The sequence below is a fragment of the Mixophyes fleayi genome, chromosome 3 (genome assembly GCF_038048845.1).
Source record: "Mixophyes fleayi isolate aMixFle1 chromosome 3, aMixFle1.hap1, whole genome shotgun sequence".
NCBI lineage: Eukaryota > Metazoa > Chordata > Amphibia > Anura > Limnodynastidae > Mixophyes > Mixophyes fleayi.
The window spans coordinates 89,099,251-89,118,493 of record NC_134404.1 but is presented as its reverse complement, the minus strand read 5'-3'; the positions used below and the strand labels follow the sequence as shown (position 1 = coordinate 89,118,493).

At 40.2% G+C, this 19,243-nt stretch overlaps 1 protein-coding gene across 5 annotated transcripts in view; it reads left to right on the top strand.

The window, feature by feature from the left end:
- Window positions 1–19,243, top strand: part of DOCK10 (dedicator of cytokinesis 10) — a 256,655-nt gene that overhangs the window by 115,319 nt on the left and 122,093 nt on the right. For all 5 annotated transcript variants that reach the window (XM_075201945.1, XM_075201943.1, XM_075201947.1 and 2 more), the window contains exon 2: window positions 12,124–12,243. In XM_075201945.1, coding sequence (XP_075058046.1) covers window positions 12,124–12,243 — 120 coding nt within the window. The remainder of the gene's footprint in view (window positions 1–12,123; window positions 12,244–19,243) is intronic.

Genomic DNA, 19,243 nt, shown 5'->3' with positions numbered 1-19,243 from the left:
ACTAAGTATTTAACTGTCACATTCAGAGCTTTGATTAATTTTCTAGACATTTGAACATATTTCACAGTATTACAAATTGACTAGGTAGAATTAAATAAGTGGAATTCTAATTTCCCTTCTTATGTATTGCATGAATGGAGATGTCAGTCACAAGGCACTGTTTTATCTGTCACAAGTCCAAGCAGTTTGCGAAGTAGATTAAGTAATTGTTTTGTAGTATACTTCTTGTCTCCTAGCTACTAAATATTTACTTCTCATAACCAGTAACTTTGTCCCCATTCCATAGCAATTGTCTATCAACTTTTATTTACAAACATTTTACACAATGTACAGATACAATCTAAATAAATCTGTCTGCAAAATTTATATATACAATCAGTGCTCAAGATATTCAGCTAATCTTATACTGCCATCAGAAATATCCTTGTCTGAGATCTTAATGAAAAAAACACAAAACCCTAAGGGGCATATTCAATAAGCTTGGCGATCCGTGATTATGTGCCGGAACACCCATAGGGTTGCGAAGGAAAATCCGCTGTATTACGGTACCGTATTCCTTTGAGTAAAGGGCAGCGACCATGTAATCGCAGACTGCCAAGCTAAATGAATATTCCCCTAAATGTAATACTGGGTGAAGTTTAAACATTCAAATAAAGTTATATTAATTAGGGCAGAAATAGATGCAAAAGAATTAATTTTATTTAATATTTATTATAGATTTTTTTAACATTATAATTTTCATTTTTTTTTACTAGCCCAAGTCTTCCAGCTCCACTACGCATGTGTGAAATAGCAAAGTGGATCAGCGAGTACTGTCGATACTCCCTAAGTATATCGCAACCAAAAATAGATTTTCTGTAGCTGCATTAAGCAGTGATAGAAAGTCTTTGTAGTGGTGGCATCAAAGTAAATAGGCCCATTAGAGTTCAATGTCTGCTATTTATTCCCAAGACAGTCCTATCTGTACTGCGTATGTACGTGAGACAAATGAGTACACACACACACATATATATATATATATATATTTAGGACCAAAAGTTTTGAGAATGACACAAGTATTGGTTTACACAAAGTTTGCTGCTTAAGTGTTTTTATACCTTTTTGTAAGATGTTGCTATGGTATACTGATGTATAATTACAAGCATTTCATTAGTGTCAAAGGCTTTTATTTACAATTAAATTAGGTTTATGCAAAGAGTCAATATTTGCAGTGTTGACTCTTCTTTTTGAAGACCTCTACAATTCGCCCCTGGCATGCTGTCAATCAACTACTGGGCCGCCTAATCAATGCTTGGAGCTTTTCAGAATTCGTGGGTTTTTGTTTGTCCACCCACCTCTTGAGGACTGACCATAAGTTCTCAATGGGATTAAGGTATGGGGAGTGTCCTGGCCATGGACCCAAATTTTCGATGTTTTGATCCACGAGAATCTTAGTTAACGCTTTTGCCTTATGGCAAGGTGCTCCATCATGCTGGAAAAGGCATTGCTCACCACCAAACTGTTCTTGAATGGTTGGGAGAAGTTGCTCTTGGAGGATGTTTTGGTACCATTCTTTATTCATGGCTGTGTTCTTAGGCAAAATTGTGAGTGAGCCCAAACTCTTGGATGCGAAACAACCCCACATATGAATGGTCTCAGGATACTTTACTGTTGCGCTCACCTATCCTTCTCTGGACAAGCATTTTTCCAGATGCCCCAAACAATCTCAAAGGAGATTCATCACAGAAAATGACTTTACCTGAGTCCTCAGCAGTCCAATCCCTTTACCTCTTGCAGCATATCACTTTGTCCCTGATGTTTTGCCTAGAGAGAAGTGGCTTCTTTGCTGGCCTTCTTGACACCAGGTCATCTTCCAAAAGTTTTTGACCTCACTGTGAGTGTAGATGCACTCACACCTGCCTGCTGCCATTCCTGAGCAAGCTCTGCACTGGTGGTGCCCCAATCCCGCAGCTGAATCAACTTTAGGGGGTAAATGTATCAAGCTGAGAGTTTTCTGGCAGGTTTGAAAAAACAATCAGAGTCTAGCTATCATTTATTTAGTACATTTTACAAAATGATATCTACAATCTGATTGGTTGCTATAGACAACATCTCCTTTTTTCAAACCCGCTGGAAAACTCTCAGCTTGATACGTTTACGCCAAGAAGACATCCTGGTGCTTGCTGGACGTTCTTGGGTGCTCTGAAGCCTTCTTCACAACTATTGAACTTCTCTCCTTGAAGTACTTGATGATCCCATAAATGGTTGATTTAGTTACAATCTTACTAGCAGTAATATACTTGCCTGTGAAGCCCTTTTTTGTGCAAAGCAATGATGACTGAACGTGTTTCCTTGAAGTTAACCATGGTTAATAGAGGAAGAACAATTATTTAAAGCATCACCCTCCTTTTAAAGCTTCCAGTCTGTTATTCTAACTCAATCATGACAGAGTAATCTCTAGCCTTGTCCTCGTCAACACTCTCACCTGTGTTAACGAGAGAATCACTGACCTGTTCAGCTGGTCCTTTTGTGGCAGGGCTGAAATGCAGTGGAAATGTTGTTTTTGGGATAAAGTTCATTGTCATGGCAAAAAGGGACTATGGAATTAATTGCAATTCATCTGATCACTCTTCATGACATTTTGGAGTATATGCAAATTGCCATCATAAAAACTGAGGCAGCAGTCTTTGTGAAAAATAGTATTTTTGTATCCCCTAACGCCTACAAAGGTGGAATGGGGCCAGGCAAGCGTGAGCTGAGTACACTAAAGTTGTGTGTTCATATAATTGTGATACAATCAGAGGTGGTTGCATCCCCATATACACCTTTTAGGAGGCATATCTCTTGTGGGTACTGGTTGGCTGGTACAGCAAGATGCAGTGATGATGGTCTACATCTGAGTGGCTGATTGCATATTGATCCTTTCAGCTGATAATACTAATCATTAATTATCTAGTCATCAAGTTGTGACATTACTTAATAGATATTCCCATTTTGAAAACTGAAGGAATGAAGATTCCCATTGGATTTTTAAAGGGGTAAACAACAGATGTGGACCTATTTGTGTGTCATTAGATTCTAGATTGAAATTGTAACTTTTGCATTTAATAATAACTGTTAAGACAATATTCTCTCTTGTGTATATATAGGCCCGGCGCTCCCATTAGGCAAGGTTAGGCAGTTGCCTAGGGCACCGGGCTCTGCAGGGCGCCTCAGAATTAAAAAACAATTACTATTGTAGTTTAAAACTGTGCGGCGACCGCTGAGCATACCTTAAACGGCCGCCGCACAGCTTGAGATCGATCCACAGGGAGGGGGAGGAGGAGGGGCTATGGATCACCACCGCCGCCCTCCCCTCCAACAGCTGATGGGGCGCTCTGTCTCCTCCCCTCCTCTCACTGACTGTCGGGGGCGTGACATCATCATCACGGCCCGACAGTGTCAGTGAGGGACGGGACCCGGCAGAGAGGACCAGCTTTATGGAGCCAAGGTAAGGAAAGACGGGGGGGGGGGGGGGGGAGTTTTTTTTACATTGTGCCGGGTGGGAGTTTTTTTACATTGTGCCAGGGGGGAGGAGTTTTTTACATTGTGCCGAGGGGAGTTTTTTACATTGTGCCGGGGGGGCAGATTTTTACATTGTGCCTAGGGCGCCGAGGTCCCTAGCACCGGCCCTGTGTATATGGCATTACATTGTTATTTTGTGTACAATTGGGATAATGCAACTTTAACATTTACTACATACACTGAAAAGCCACATGTCTATGCTGTCCTAAGACGTAAGCATACACATTTGTACACTTAAATGATGATATTCCTGGTGCAAATAGTACTGATTTTGATGCATCTTGACATACATCCAACTCAAGATACCTTCGTAAGTATCCTCTTTTTCTGCGTACTTTTGGAGCCCAAAAGTGTCCAACTCTAAATGTGCCCCGTTATTATTTTTATGTTTTTTACATAAAGTTTCAACATATGGTAACAGTGCAGCAAAGGATACAAACAAACAATTTCTCTGGCATTATGCCTTTGTTAAATAAGAAACAACAAGGAAAGAGCCTTTTGCCAGCATTTACACCAGCCAAGTAGTAGTAGATGCCCCTCTAAAGTGAAATTCCCATTCGCATGCTTCAATCAGGCCAAGTTTTTGTTGGCCCTCTCCTGTGAACTTCACATTTACTCAGCCTACTGGAAAAAACAATCAGTGCGGATGAGCATTATGCTGTTACAGGTGTCCAGCAGTCCCTGCAAACGCCACACATCAGGTAAATATAACTTAATATTTTATTTCAACTTATTGGACTCATTGCTCTCGACACTATAAAGCATTGACGTATTGAAAGCACAGAATTCTGCTGTCTGTTGCAGGAGCAGTGGCCACTGCAGTGAAAGCTCCTGATGCTGGACACATGCCTGCTATAACATAGAAACCCCCTAAGGCCCCTAGCAAACCCTCCACGCACACCTCTGCCTCTGCCCCATGGCTTGGTATTTGCATTAGGAAGTACATCACAATTGTAAAGCGCTATGGAATTTGCTGGCACTATATAAATAAATGATGATGATGTTGATGATGAAAGCTTTCATGTTGACACTGTGAACAAACCATAAAAACAAGACATCACCATCATTTATACTTTCATTCTGTACAACAGGATTAGAGGAATGTTCTTGGCTATTCACGTCACTTTTATACACATCGGAACTATGCTAGTGTTATATTGTTTCATAACATTGAATGGTAGCTATGTTGTATTTTCCACTTTTCATCCACCTCACCTACGCATATGGCAAAACTACATGGCAAGCATTCAAATGTTGTAATAATGCTGTCATTAGGGAAATAATTTAAAAGCTGTGATATGCAATATTAAATTGAATGCTCTGTAAAGCCATGTAGTGGAGGGAAGCCAAAATTATCTTCAACTGTTCTTCACCATATGTGCAGGATGTACATTCCAAAATTGCAACAAGAGGCGGTGTCCCTCCCTGATTCCCCCTCTTCTCATAGTCATTCCTATAATTCATTAGTTTCACTTCTAAATATTCTCAAGACTAAATATACAGCTTAACCACTTCATAAATGGAGTGCTGCTTTTGTCATGCTAAATTTTAGTATTGACAGTCGACGATTTAGTTATTCCAGCTGCTAAGTGTCTATTTGTTAAACACCATTTTACTATATAATTATTATAGATAATAATTAAACACAGTTACCAATTATCATAAAGTGCAAAAATGTATTTACGATGGGTTTTCAATTTAATTTCTTAATAATCTATTTATATTTGCGTGCTAATTGTATAGCATTTTGTTTTGTTTTTTTAGTAGTAACTATACAGCAGGGTTGTCCAACCTGTGGCCCGCGGGCCGCATGCGGCCCAGCATGCCTGTAAATGTGGCCCAGCAGGAGTTTTGGTTGTGGCAAGGGGGCAGCGCTAAATAAAAAAAAATCCTGCAAAAAAAAGAAAATACTTACCTTGCGGTCACGTCAGCTGGCCCTCCGGCTCCCTCCCTGGTCTCCTCCTCCGTGTGGCGCTCGCAGTGAATGTCGGTGGTGACGTCATCACACCCGACATCCATTGCGTAGCGCAGCACAGAGGAGTCACCCGCGCAAACTATCAGCAGCAGTGAAAGATTATCCAGTATCTTATTGTTGTTACTTTGAATTTGGACTTTTTGCACCATGCAATTATGAACTAGCTGTGTTCTCTGTATGTATCTAATATAAATATTAAGAGATAATTGTATTTTTAAGATTTTAAACCATTTTAAAAGTACAGTGCTGAGTAGGGTGAAAATATCACCCACTGTTACCCTCATCGGAGGCTGCTTCATGAGCCATTGTTCCCGTCACCCTATCTTTAAATCTCTGTAGATTTCTATTAGTCCTCCTGATGCTACCTATATCGGTGACCATTTCAAACTGGTCAATAAAAAAAATGATTCATGGGTGCAGAAAGAGAGGAAAAAGTATTTGGCATTTAATTCCCCGAACCCCACTAAGGGGCAGATGCAGGTAAGTTAAATTGTAGCTGGTAATGGGACTACTGCTTTAATCATGATTCTGCAATAGGTTTCCTAACTCTTACTAACTTCATTTCCAAGTAAGTTTAATATGTTAACTATGTTTTCTATGGTTTTTTCGATGATCAGCTATCGTTAGTGTTAGTGTATTTTATGTGCGGCCCAAACCAACTTGTCGTCTTCCAATGTGGTCCAGGGAAGCTAAAAGGTTGGACACCCCTGCTATACAGCATAAAGCTAAATAAACGCTGTATACATTAAAGCACCTGAATTCTAACTATGGGGTATACAGTACCCTCATTGCAGTATGACATGACTCTCAGTGCAATAGGATGGGACACGGAGGGTAGCACAATAAATATTCTAACTCCGTTCACCGAGGTGTAATGTAGGATAATATAATAATGGTACTGGCCCGGAGGGGGGAGAATGCTTCTGACCCCTGATGCTGTATAGCGTCAGGGTAATTAATTACCTAGGTACTCCTTTGATGTGTTCCTGTAAATGATAAAGTAATAACTCACAGCCTAGTGCCAATTCGGTATCCCCAGGGCCTGATCAACCACTAGGCTGACCAGGCTGCAGCCTGGGGCGCTGGGTCCCGGGGGGCGCTGCACTGTGGGTATTTTTATTTTATTTTTTTTAAAAAATTATTTTTTTTTACATTTTTTTTTTTTTTTCATTCTTTTTTTTTTTCGGGGTGGGGGAGGGGGGGGGGTCGCCACTGGGGATCGCTGCGGGGGGGGTCGCCGCGGGGGGGTGATCGCCGCGGGGGGGTGGAGGGCTCGTTGATCAAAAGCATTGGTGGTCAGTGGTTAGCAACACACAGCCAATCGCCAGGCTGCCTGTTGCTGTGCAGCAGACAGTAAGCAGGACATCTTCACTTCCTATCTGCCGATCTGAGGAGAGGAGCGACGCTGGCACAACTACAGGTAAGTGAAGGGGGGAACTGCCCTGCATATCTATAGGGAGGGGGGGAACTGCCCTGCATATCTATAGGGAGGGGGGGGGAACTGCCCTGCATATCTATAGGGAGGGGGAGAACTGCCCTGCATATCTATAGGGAGGGGGAACTGCCCTGTATATCTCTAGGAAGGGGGGGGAACTACCCTGCATATCTATAGGGAGGGGGGAAACTACCCTGCATATCTATAGGGAGGGGGGGGACTACCCTGCATATCTATAGGGAGGGAGAGGGGGGACTGTCATGCATATGTATAGGGAGGGAGAGGGGGACTGTCATACAAATCTATAGGGTGGGAGGGGGGGGGCTGCCATGAAAATCTATAGGGAGGTAGAGAGGTTGATATGTATGAAGGAGGGCAGAGGAGGGGGGCTGATATATGTGACTGGGGGAGTTTTGATGTGACGGGGGGGGGATAGCTAGCTAGCAGAGTGGAGGTAAGGAAAATAGCTGCAAGGGGGATGGATGCAGGGTGGGAGGTAAAGAAAATGGCTGCAGCAGGGGTTAAGGAAAATGGCTGTGCGGGGGGGGTTGTGGTTAAGGAAAATGGCTGCAGGGGCTTTTTAAAAAATAGAGCAGCTTTGGGGGGCAGAATCTCATGATTGTGTGGTGGTCACATGGGTGGTCTCAGCAATCACTAGTATACTAAATATTAGTGAGATGGGGCTGGTAGAGGTTTGTATTTGATTGACAACAAATATTCAGATATTGCTTATATATGCCTGTCCAATGGGGTACTTTTAGCTGGCCATAATGGAGTGTTTTGTTTTAACTAAAGGGCCTAATCATTCAGGGTTTGCATTATAATACATTTTTGCATTTTCAAAAAAGTACGCCAACTTTCCAGAAGCCAACGAGAGGATAACAAAGTTGCAAGAGAGAAGAGCAAGGACAGGTAAGAGACAATGGCACAATCTGTCTAAATTTGAATGCTGGAGAATACACCTGAACATTCATATTCAGGAGTGTTCCTATACACCTATATATTCGGAGTAGGGGGGGGGGGGGGGGGGGGGGCGCTGCGGCCGTATTAGCCTAGGGTGGCCAGAACCCTTAATCAGGCCCTGGGTATCCCCCTGAAGCTGTGAGGACCATAGGACAATTCCTATACATTAGGTTTTTGGAACATTATCTAATTTTAACTTACCTGGGTCCCAGCGTATACATGCACTTCCTTATTATTTTCTGCAAATGCATCAAGTCCCAGCTTCACACGTGTTACCTGAGTACACAGTAACATCATGATATTTTTTGGATCTGGTATAGGACTATGGCAGGACGGTGGTTCAGTGGTTAGCATTTCTGCCTCACAGCGCTGGAGGCTTTAGTTCAATCCACAACCAGGGCCTTATCTGTGTGGAATTTGTGTGTTCTCCCTGTGTTTGCGTGAGTTTCCTCCGGGTGCTCCTCGTTTCTTCTCACACTCCAAAAACATACTGGTAGGTTAATTGGCTGCTGACAAAATTAACCCTAGCCTGTGTTTGAGTTTGTGTGTGTTAGGGAATTTACACTGTAATCTCCAATGGGAGTGATCTGAATTGGTGGCACTATATAAATAAATGATGATGGGATTATGACATTACACCTGAATTTCTCCCTTCCAAGGCATCTGTTCCTAATGTTCCTTGCTTGATCAAGGTATTAGTACTGTACGTTAGCTGTGAGAAGTCCATTGTCTTTTGTTACTATGTTGCTGAACTTTTGCGCACTTAACTACCCTGCCTTCTCTGACCGTTGACCTTAGCTTGTGATCTCAATTTTCCTACCTTCTCTAATCTCCTGACCTCAGCTAGGGTGTTCAGCTATTCTACTGTCTGGATCTTCTTTTCAGATCATCAGACAGGCCAAAATTCACAGGTCCAAGTTGGTTATTTTAATCCCTACCTGTGCCTGCCAGATCCTAATCCTGCCTGTAACAAGCAACTGTATTGTGTGGTATTAACTTTTATCAATGTTTATGCAATCTCAGATGATTTTCAACAAATGTGAAGGTTTGTGGAGCAGTTACAATGTAGCAGCCTCATGCTTTTCTCTGTCAGTGGTTTCATTTAGATGTTGAGTGATGCATCCTTTAGGGTATTATAAAGTGAAATGAATGAATGAAGACAATAACATTATATTGCAAATGATCCCAGAGCTCGATTTGGCAGTTATATCTAATTTAATGCAAGACTCCTGAGAACCAAAACTTCATTCTTAGAACAGTTACTCAATGACAGCATTACTAACTTCAGAAATATAATCCTTGGCTCTAAAACTGTAGGTTTAAGGAGTACACAATATACATGTACTTACTCTCTTGAACTGTAGAATATTATCTTAACAATGATATTGAGAGATTTGCTGAAGGCCTTGGTTTCAACCTCTGTAGCAGCTCCTCATGACCTTAAATAAGTAATTTTGTCCTCATTTGTCCTCCTTCGTCCTTAGTTAGGGAAACTGTGCCTGAAAATTCAATGTACATCATTCCATATATATTTTTATAAAAAAGAAATTTTTTATAATTGATATTGGTGCTTATGATGCATGCATTTGTGAATGCTAAGTAGGTAAATTGTTGATTTGATTTAATAATTTATATATATCTGTAATGAATAGCTCAAGAACATTTTTTATCTGTTGAACAACATGTATTAGTCAAATTATTTGTGCAGGCAATATAGTTGTTCATATGTGGGCAGCCCTGTCTGTCTGAACACAGCAAAGCAATCGGACAAATGTGCTGCTGATATAGAGTTCATTGGGAAATCACAATTTCCTATAATTCCTGATATTATTACTACTATTATCATTTATTTGAAAAATACCACAGCGCTCACAGTGTCAGGTAGTGACAACAAAGCGTAAAACAGGGATGTGCATAATAAAACTGGTAGATATAATAAACCTGGACATGAATACAATGGGTGGGAAGGCCTTGTGTGTGAGAACTTACAATCTAGTGGAAGAAAGGCAGAGCTGAGACAATTGGAGTGACGTGATTCGGCGGCTCCCAGACACTGAAGGATTAGTAAATTAGTTCACCAAAAGAAGAGGTGTTCAATGAGAAAAGGAGTAGAGTCATAATAGAGCTTTGTGGGACCCCAGCGGATAGTGGGAGTGAAATGAGCATGTGCCAGGGACAGTGAAGGAGATTACAATTAAAAAAGTGTCTAGATATGTTAAGAACTGTGTTATTAAGGCCCATGTGCAGTAGAAGAGGGTGATTAATGGTGTGGAAAGTTGCAGAGAGCTTCAGAAGGATGAGTACAGAGAAAGGAACCATAGACTTTGCTGTGATTAGATCATTGGTCACTTTTGTAATGGCAGTCCCAGGGGAATGTTGTGGGTGGAAACCTGAATGCAACAAGTTGAGAAGGGAGTGAAAGGAAAGAAAGTTTGTCAGTTTATTGTACACAAGTTGCTCAAGTAGTTTGGAGACAAAGGGGAGGAGAGAAATAGGATGATAGTTGGAGAAAGAGACTCGATGAAGAGTTGGTTTCTTTAGGATTGGTGGAACAAGCTTGTGTTTGAAGGAGGATGAGAATGTGTCAGAGAAGAGAGACAGGTCGATGAGGTAAACTAGAGTTTGGTATACGGTGGGGTGAGACTGGACCTGGGGAGATAAATGGGGATCTGTGGAGCAATATAAATGTGGTGCTGATGGAGTAGACAGAGGTTGTGGAGTTCAAAGTAAGAGAAGAAAATGGAAAGTTCCAGGAGTATGATTTAGAAGGTGCAACATGAAGAGTATACCATGCTTCAAAGCTAATCTGATGCTTTCTGGATTCAGGGCCTAGTTACACTTTATCCATACTGTATGTAGATGCCACTCCCCAATAAGTTTAACTTGCCCTCACGATTAAGCAAAACCAGGGGGTAAATTTATCAAGCTGCGAGTTTGAAAAAGTGAATCAGATTCTGGCTGTCATTGTGTAGAATGTACTAAATAAATGGTAACTAGAATCTGATTGGTAACAGGCAACATCTCCATTTTTTCAAACCCACAGCTTGGTAAATTTACCCCAGATGTCAAATGTTCACTTGTTTGTAAAGACATCCCTTAGAACACTCCAATCTTGCTTTTTTTGTGTTATATGTTGTTGAAGGGCTTTACTCTTGGAGTGCATCCAATAAAGTTAAGCTTATGAAGAACATTTATCATTTACTTTCTGTTGTTACTTGAATTCCAACATTTATTTATTTATATTTTTATTTTGCCAATAATGCTGATTTGCTTCTTGGATAACTTTTGCTTGCTTCCCTTTCCTGTTTTATTATCTATTAAGCTGGCCACTTTATAGCATTTTACAGTACTCCCTTTAGTGATTAAGGAATTTTAGTTTGCATATTGATGTCTGATTGTCTTCCTTTGGTAAGGTTAATTACCAGTGGCCTCTCATTCAGATTTATTTCATGTTGATCACTATCAATAACACAGTAATATCTAAATATGTACTGCAAATTAGTTATGCAAATGACTGCAAGTAATTGTACTCATGAAAGTTTAAAGTAAATATACTCATGAAAGTTTAAATTAAATGTAACTTTTTTAATATTTAACGCTGTTTGGACCAACATATATTTGTGTAAAAATGTACGTCTTCTACAGTAAATATTTATAACAGAAGACTGGGTTTATTATTTTGATTTAAAGGGTGTTGTCTGGAAGCAGTTTTAGATCTGATACAAATGACATAACTTTTATGTAATTTAAGATTTCCTAAGAAGAGAACTGTATTACTATGTTCACTGTAATGTAATTTACATTTGGAATGTTTTGTATTTAAGAGGTCGATGGTGACTATTACTGTTTACATTATGTCAGCAGGAACATTTATTACAGTAATGGAAATAATCATCAGTTTAGCTAGAGGAGGATTATTATATTTTTTCTGATTATTGAACTTATTTTATTTGTAGTTTTCATATAAGGCACCATGATCTCGTCCTTTCGGGTGTCGCTATTGATGTAAACTTTTATAAAAAAAAAACCTGACATATTTGGACTAAATTTGGAGTAAATTATTCACAACCGTGACTATTAATTTTCATTTCCTTATGTGTATTTAAACAATAATTTTCACAGTTTTATTTCTTTTGGTCAATATGTTCTATAATTATAGTTTGTGCCTTTATATCCCACTTATAATATTTTATATTTTTTGTTCTAGCATGAAAAACCTAAACTCCTAGAACCATTGGATTATGAAACTGCCATTACAGAACTGGAAAGTACCTATTCCAATGACCCGCTGAAGGACCTGGTATTATTCCCTGAAGATGACTTTTCAGTAAGTACTCCCTATATGGGCTGTATTGTCATTATTTTCATTGCTTGCTTGTTCTGCTAGGCACTGATGCAGACCGGATTTTTGTATGAATAATTACTTTACTATAGAATCTAAAACCATTGATTTTGTTGGCATATTTATTGACTTTTGGAAAAGTCTCTCACTTTACATTCTGCTCTAGAATCTGTAACAAACAGCAAAAAAATGGGGTGTATCGCATTGCGAGATGACTCAGTTCATGCAGTAATATGGAACAGAGCTGAATTAAAGCCTTCTATTCAGCTCTCATTAACCAGAGTGCATGTCTTGTGTCCTTCTGCAGTAGGATCCACAGCCGCTGTCTTGTCATATACAACATGGTCCAGCTCCGGGCATTGGGTTATGGGAGAGGGAACCCTTATTTGCTAAATGGGTAAATGACTTAATGAAGGGGGCTTGTTTACAAAAGCGGAAAAAGCCTTTAACTCCTGTCAGGCACAGATAGATTGTTTTGGGCGGTTGACAAGTGTACATCTCTGTCTTTCCTACCCCTCTCCCATATACAGTGCTGCACAAGGGTTTGGTTTTCTTTCTCCCTTTTTATGGACGTTCTTAACAGAGAGTCAGATTAATGTATATACAGTATATTACAATTAATGCTACATTTATTCACAGAGTTCCTAATGGACCACTTAAAGGTTTAAGTCACTTCTAGAGCTCAAAGACCATAACTATGAAAATGAGGAACTTCCTATACCAAAATGTTGAAATTATGTGTTAAAAATATTTGGCTTCTCTCATTGGATGTAAATGTCTAGTTTCCATAATGGAAGATATACATATTGTTGGAAGTACTGTTCTATAGTAATGGGTAAAAGTTCTGCTAAGTAATTCACCAGCATACTACTATTTGGCTTATGTACAGGATAAACATAATAAATAGTCAAAATGCTAGCTATATACTGTAGTAAAGTGATGCATTCTTACAGCATAGTGTATTCCGTGTTATAAGGTTACATTGTGCTTGGGCAGCTCTAAATACTGAATTAAATGTTATAGGTTGTTAAAGCTGGGATCACCGTGATTTGGTTCCCATTTTTAATCAAACAACTGAGGCACCCTGGACCTACCTTATGCTCTGTATGTTTGCTTTTTAATATCAAATACAGAATAACAATTATAGATAATTTTTCTAACTTTAAATTGTGATTTCTCAAGAGTCACTATTGTGAATATTACACAATTAAGGAATGAAAGTTTAACATTTAAGGTGTTTGCCCTTGGTAAACCAGAACATAAATTAGCGGTACTAAGAATGTGCCACCATGGTTGCAGTCCTGTGATTATAGACTGCTAGAATGAAAGTGCAGGTTGAGTTTCTATGGTAGATTGCAGAACCTTGATGGGTAAATTGCAGGGAATGGTTAGAAAGAGATGCATTGGATTATAATGGGACCATTAAAAAAGGAGTACATTATAGTCAAATGTGAATTGCAGAGACATAAATTCAAGGTTTAACCATATGGTAATAAAATGTGTTGCAAGTAGATAGCTGGTAAAACATTAAATAAAAATAAATATAAATATATATACATATCAATCTCTCTGGTCTTTTTTATTCTGGCCCATGCTAAATTTAAACATTTTAACATGTTTCTGACAATAAAAGCTTTTCCATTCCTAAGTGATATTAGCAGAACTTATCTTATAATGGCTAGCGTTTGAGAAGAAACGTCGCTTAGAATGCTCTGTTCTTCATCTATTATGAATGTCCAGTGAAAGGTATCATCGCCTACAAATAACTTGCTCTCTCAAGGAAAACATGGCAATCAGTTCTTGCCAAATGCATCTCTTAGCAACAAACTACAAAAGCTTTTCTCTTCTCATTTGTTTCTCTTTTTGTGTAAAGTTTTGTGTTGTTCCCCATATTTTTCCATTTGCATTCTGCAAGGTGTAAGATATAAAATAAGGAAGTAAGGGAATGAGTCACATTTTGGTGTGGTTTTACCATAGGCATTTTGCTTGTCAATGTGTATGTTAGTTGCCTATATAGCCTGAACCACATGCGTGACTTCCAAGGTGGTTTGCTTCTGGAGTGAGCAAGAACAGTCATGTGAACAAACCCTTATATTTTACTATAGTATTCAGCAAGGCTCTTAATAAAAAACAAACAAACAAACGTAAATTAAAAGGTCAAACAAGCTAATTGCTACATACACTTGTGTTGTGGGATATTCTAAGTAATACTTTATCCTGTTTAATCAAATAAAAATGTTTTAGAAACTTCACTTCACAGCACTTCACAAACTAGACTTAAGTATCAAGAAAATGTCAAAAGAAAATAATTTAACTGAAAAAATACATGTCATTAAAAAGAAACTGGCTGTATAGGAATCAGTGAGGTGTCCTGACCATGTCCATTAATCATACATGCCAACTTTAAATTAAAGTCTGGGAGATGACGGTCAGGGGGGCGTGGTGTTAGAGCGGGACACAGTTAATCGCATGATTTTAGCCCCACCCCCACCACAATGAAACCGTTGTTTTTTTCGCAGGAGGCAGAACCAAAATGATGCAAATCGCTACGAATCACGTCACTAAGGCTGCCCACTGCGCTAGGAAGTGGGCGGGATGTGGGAGAATTGCCTGCTCTCCCGGGAGTCCGGATTTCGGGAGTCTCCTGGACATTATGGGAAAGTTTAATGGCCAGCACTTGTGTCAGATCCACTGCAAAGAGAACTCTTCATGCTTTGTCACACCAATAGCAGTGATCAATAGGCTTGAGATATCTAACAAGTTGTTAATTTAAAATAAACTCCAACAACACATGATAACTAAAAGGATACATTAAAAGCCTTTATGCTGATGTCATATTGAGCAGTATGTCATGTGAATTGTAGTTGTATTAAGCCGCTATTTCATATTGATAAGTTGAAGGTTGAGTATTAGTAATCGCTATAATATACAGGAAATTACTATAGTGCTTATGTTTTGCTCAATAGATTCATCATGTTCGCTTTGTCTCTGGTTTGCAGCAGGTTACCATGTTAGGAGGGTGTGCTTCTGAGCCAGCATTGTGTTAGTGACGTGCTTTTGGGTTTATTCTAATAAAATGCCCTTCGTGTGATTGGTTGATTCATAAAAAGGGATGGCAGGGCCGAATAACTTTAACTGGCTGATCCTTCAGTTTTTTGTCCTATATCAGATCCTACTAGTACAGTCATAACGATGTGGGAGATGCTTCATTTGTTCTTAGTGGAGTTAACACTACATTGTAAAAGAGCTTCATTGGCAGGTCAGGCTAACACAATATAATGTATGTAACCTTTCTAACTTATATCTGAAAGTTTCAGTTTTCATATTTAGTGATCCTTTAAGATAAAATACATAGAATGTAGTAACTTGTCTTCTAACACTTGTACCTAAATATCCTGTATGTGCAGAGACACACTGTTATGTTTCTAACCACCATTTGGCCACATCTCCTTTCCTTTTCCTGTGACATATGCAGACTTCTCCGGAAAGAGTGAGATCACACAAGACAACAAAATATAGCCATACCTTGTGGTCTGCTTCTTGTATCAAAATTTTTAGCTTGCATAAAAACACATTAATAGCTTGTTGAATGAGTCTTATGGCGTTGCTGAAGTTATTATTTTTTTGTGTTATGTTTAGTTTGCAGTCTACTGGAGTATGTTGAATTATTTCTGAGTTATAATGCTACTAATTACAATCTTATATCATATAGTTCATTGTCCCTTAAACAATGTTGTAGTTCTGAGCTCATTAAACATTACATAGGTAAAAAGCGATATATAAATGGGACATTGTTAACAATAAAATACAAATTTGTAGTTACTTATCTCAGCCAAAAAGGCATTTGCTTTCTCTTCACGGCCATTTACTATCACGCCTTGCGATGTATGTTTATTTATGCAGCTACATAGAAAAGCCCTACAGCAACCCATAAACTTATTATAACTCATTAATTTAACATCCCCCTTAAAATTAAATCTAATTTATGTAAGATACATCTTGCACTTGGCTTGTAGTACTATCTTCACCTGTCTACCAGTCAGGGGTTAGCTAGACATTTGTGGGACCCATGGCAAAAGTTTGTAAGGGCCACACATATCCCATATCCCACACATATCGCCCTGTGGTGACAATCTCAAGTATATATGGGGCTTTGATAGGGGAAATGAGCCACCCTCAGCTGTGAGCCCCATGGTAGTAGCACCCACTGCCCCTGTTGTAGTTATGCCCTTGCTACCTGCCCAGATGCACTATGGAGAGCACGCTGTGAGTTTGGATTCAAGCGAATAAGACAAGGACATTTCGTTCCATCGCATCTTTCTGCAAACCGAACTGTCCTCATCTTGCTGTGTTAGATTATTGTAATTTATGTTCATATGTGTTTGCTAACATATGCCGTTATATTATATGCATATTTTAGTCTATTGGTTATATGTTGGACAAATTTGTTCTTAATTGTCACCAGGTAGAATAGTTACTCAGGGATAAGACAGAATAAGAGGTCTGAGCTAAACAATGAGCATAAACAAACTCCATATGATCCACTTTGTCATCTGACCAACAAGGTCATTGCATAATAATAACTGGGCCCAGACACCTAGACACCCTCTCACCAGGGAACTAATGTTTCCCAGCCAGCATGGGGAGGAGACTCTGGGATTAACCCTATCATCTTATCATCTATCCCAAGCTAGCCACAGCCATAATACGCCCGCCCATTAGCTCCATCACCGGGGAAATAATAAGGGTTATATAACCTGTACCTTTGGGCTGTGCAGAGAGATCTTGTTTTTGTTGTAACTAGGAATCACGCTTCCATTGCGTGAATACAGTGTGCTTGTGAGGAGTTCTTCTGTCTTGTATCTGTACATCGACTCACTTGTTCTGCGATCTCCTGAATAAACTACGCTTTGGTTGCAACAATTCACCCAGGTGATTTTCAAAGAACTCACCAGGAAGCACGATCCTCATATTTGGTGGCAGCTTCAGTGGAATCACCTAGTGCACAACCGTACGCAGACACTTGGGTCCCACAAATTCACTAATGAACTGCACAAGAGTAATAGCTGGATGAGAACAGGTGTACAAAAAAATGCGAAAAGAACATTTACAAGGGATTTGCAGAGGCAGAGAAACTGTGGTCGCAGAAGGTGACACAAAGGATGTGTTGGAAGCCAAGCTTTTTCAATGGGAGCGAGAACATCCGATGGGTCAATCTAAGGAGGAGATGTTGGAGACAGAGAAAGGGCTAGGGAATGCATCTGGGAGCAGTGTGAACTCAGGACAACCTTTTTTACCTAAGCTGAACAGATGGAGGCTATGTTTAACGTACTGGGACGCCAACCTAAGGACCATGAAATGGCCTGCGTAATGGAAGCAGTAAGACTTGTGCCATGCGGTTGCTGGAGAGGACTGCAGAACTAATGGAGACCATGAAAAGGTGACCCGGTTAGGATATTGGGATGTGCCTTCATTTAATGAAAATACCATGGACATTGGCACATATCTAAAAAAATTTGAGAACATGATGGTGATCTATGGCATCAAAGAGGAAGACTGGCCATGTTACTAGGGTCCTAGTCTAAATGGGCAAGCCCTAGAAGCATACCAGATGCTGAACCCTGTGGCATGCCAGCAATACAAAGCGGTGCCGTGCGTGCTATTGACACCAGAGACCTATAGGCTGAAGCTCCTGGCACTTAACAAAAAGGGAGATAGCTCACATAAGGAATTTAATAGCCAATTGCGGCTAGCAATCACCCGATGGCTGGAAGGAAAACAAATTTCCTAGATGGAGCAGATGCACAACATGTTCATTTAGAGCAACTACTCTCAAAATTGTCTCCAGAAATAAGGGAATGGGTGAGGGTAGAAAAACCCATCACTTCTGAGCAAGCTGCAAATCTGGCTGGTGAGTATATGATTAACCGGCTGTGATGGAGATCTGCGACCACAAGAGAACTACCCCCACAATGCCCCAAAGAGAAGCATTTTTTTGGCAAAGGGAAAATAGCACGAGGAGATAGGAGAATCGAACCCAGTTGTCACAACCACAAAGACCAAGTGGAACAATCCCATCACATCCGGTTGAAATATAGCAGTCGAGCAAATGTTATCACTGTGGTAATTTGGGTCACATTCTGAGGGACTGTACTAGCAGTCACAGGCCTCCTCCAGGTCCTTGGGCTGGGCCCCCATGGGTGGCTTGTTGAGAGCATGTGTTTGAGTATGTTGCTGAAGCAGACTACTACCCTGATGCACCAGAGGCAGAGGGAGTAGTATATCAATTTGAGACCATTGCAGGTCTGGAGAGGATGTGAGGAGAATTACTCTAGTCAATATATGTACCTATCTCCAGGCCATATGGCTGGGAAGGCAAAAATACGTAGGGCTGAGGGACTCGGGCACATCTATAACCTTGGTTCACCCTGACTTGGTCCTGAGGTTTTGTCTACTCCCTAAGCAAACAATTCACATATTTACTACTGGTGGGGACGTAAAAAACATACATATGGTGGGAATTTGGCTAAATTAGGAACACAGTAAGGGCCAAGTGAAAGTGGGGCTCATGAAGGTACTCCTTGCTGTTGTGGTGTTGGGGAGTGATCTGGGCCACAGGTTAACGAGACACTTTGTGAATGTCAGGACTTGCAGCCAAACTAGAGCGGGCCATTTAAATCCCAACAAGATCTCCAGACCAGAACCGGAAGTCTTGGATGTGTCACCAACTGCAGTCCCTGAATCGTCGCTGGTAAGTATGTCTGATGTGAACCCGACCTTGATACAAGGGGTCTTGCGGGAGGTGGACCGAATAGAATCTAGAAATACCCAACAGAGGGGCCCTTCCATGGTAGGCATACGCAGACAAGATGATCAGCCCCTTGGTGAAGGACAGCAGGCTCAAGTTGTGTGGGAGAATGATTTAGTGTACCAGGTAGCTAAGGCACCAGCGGTAGGTCAGGCTCACAAGCAGTTAGTGGTGCTC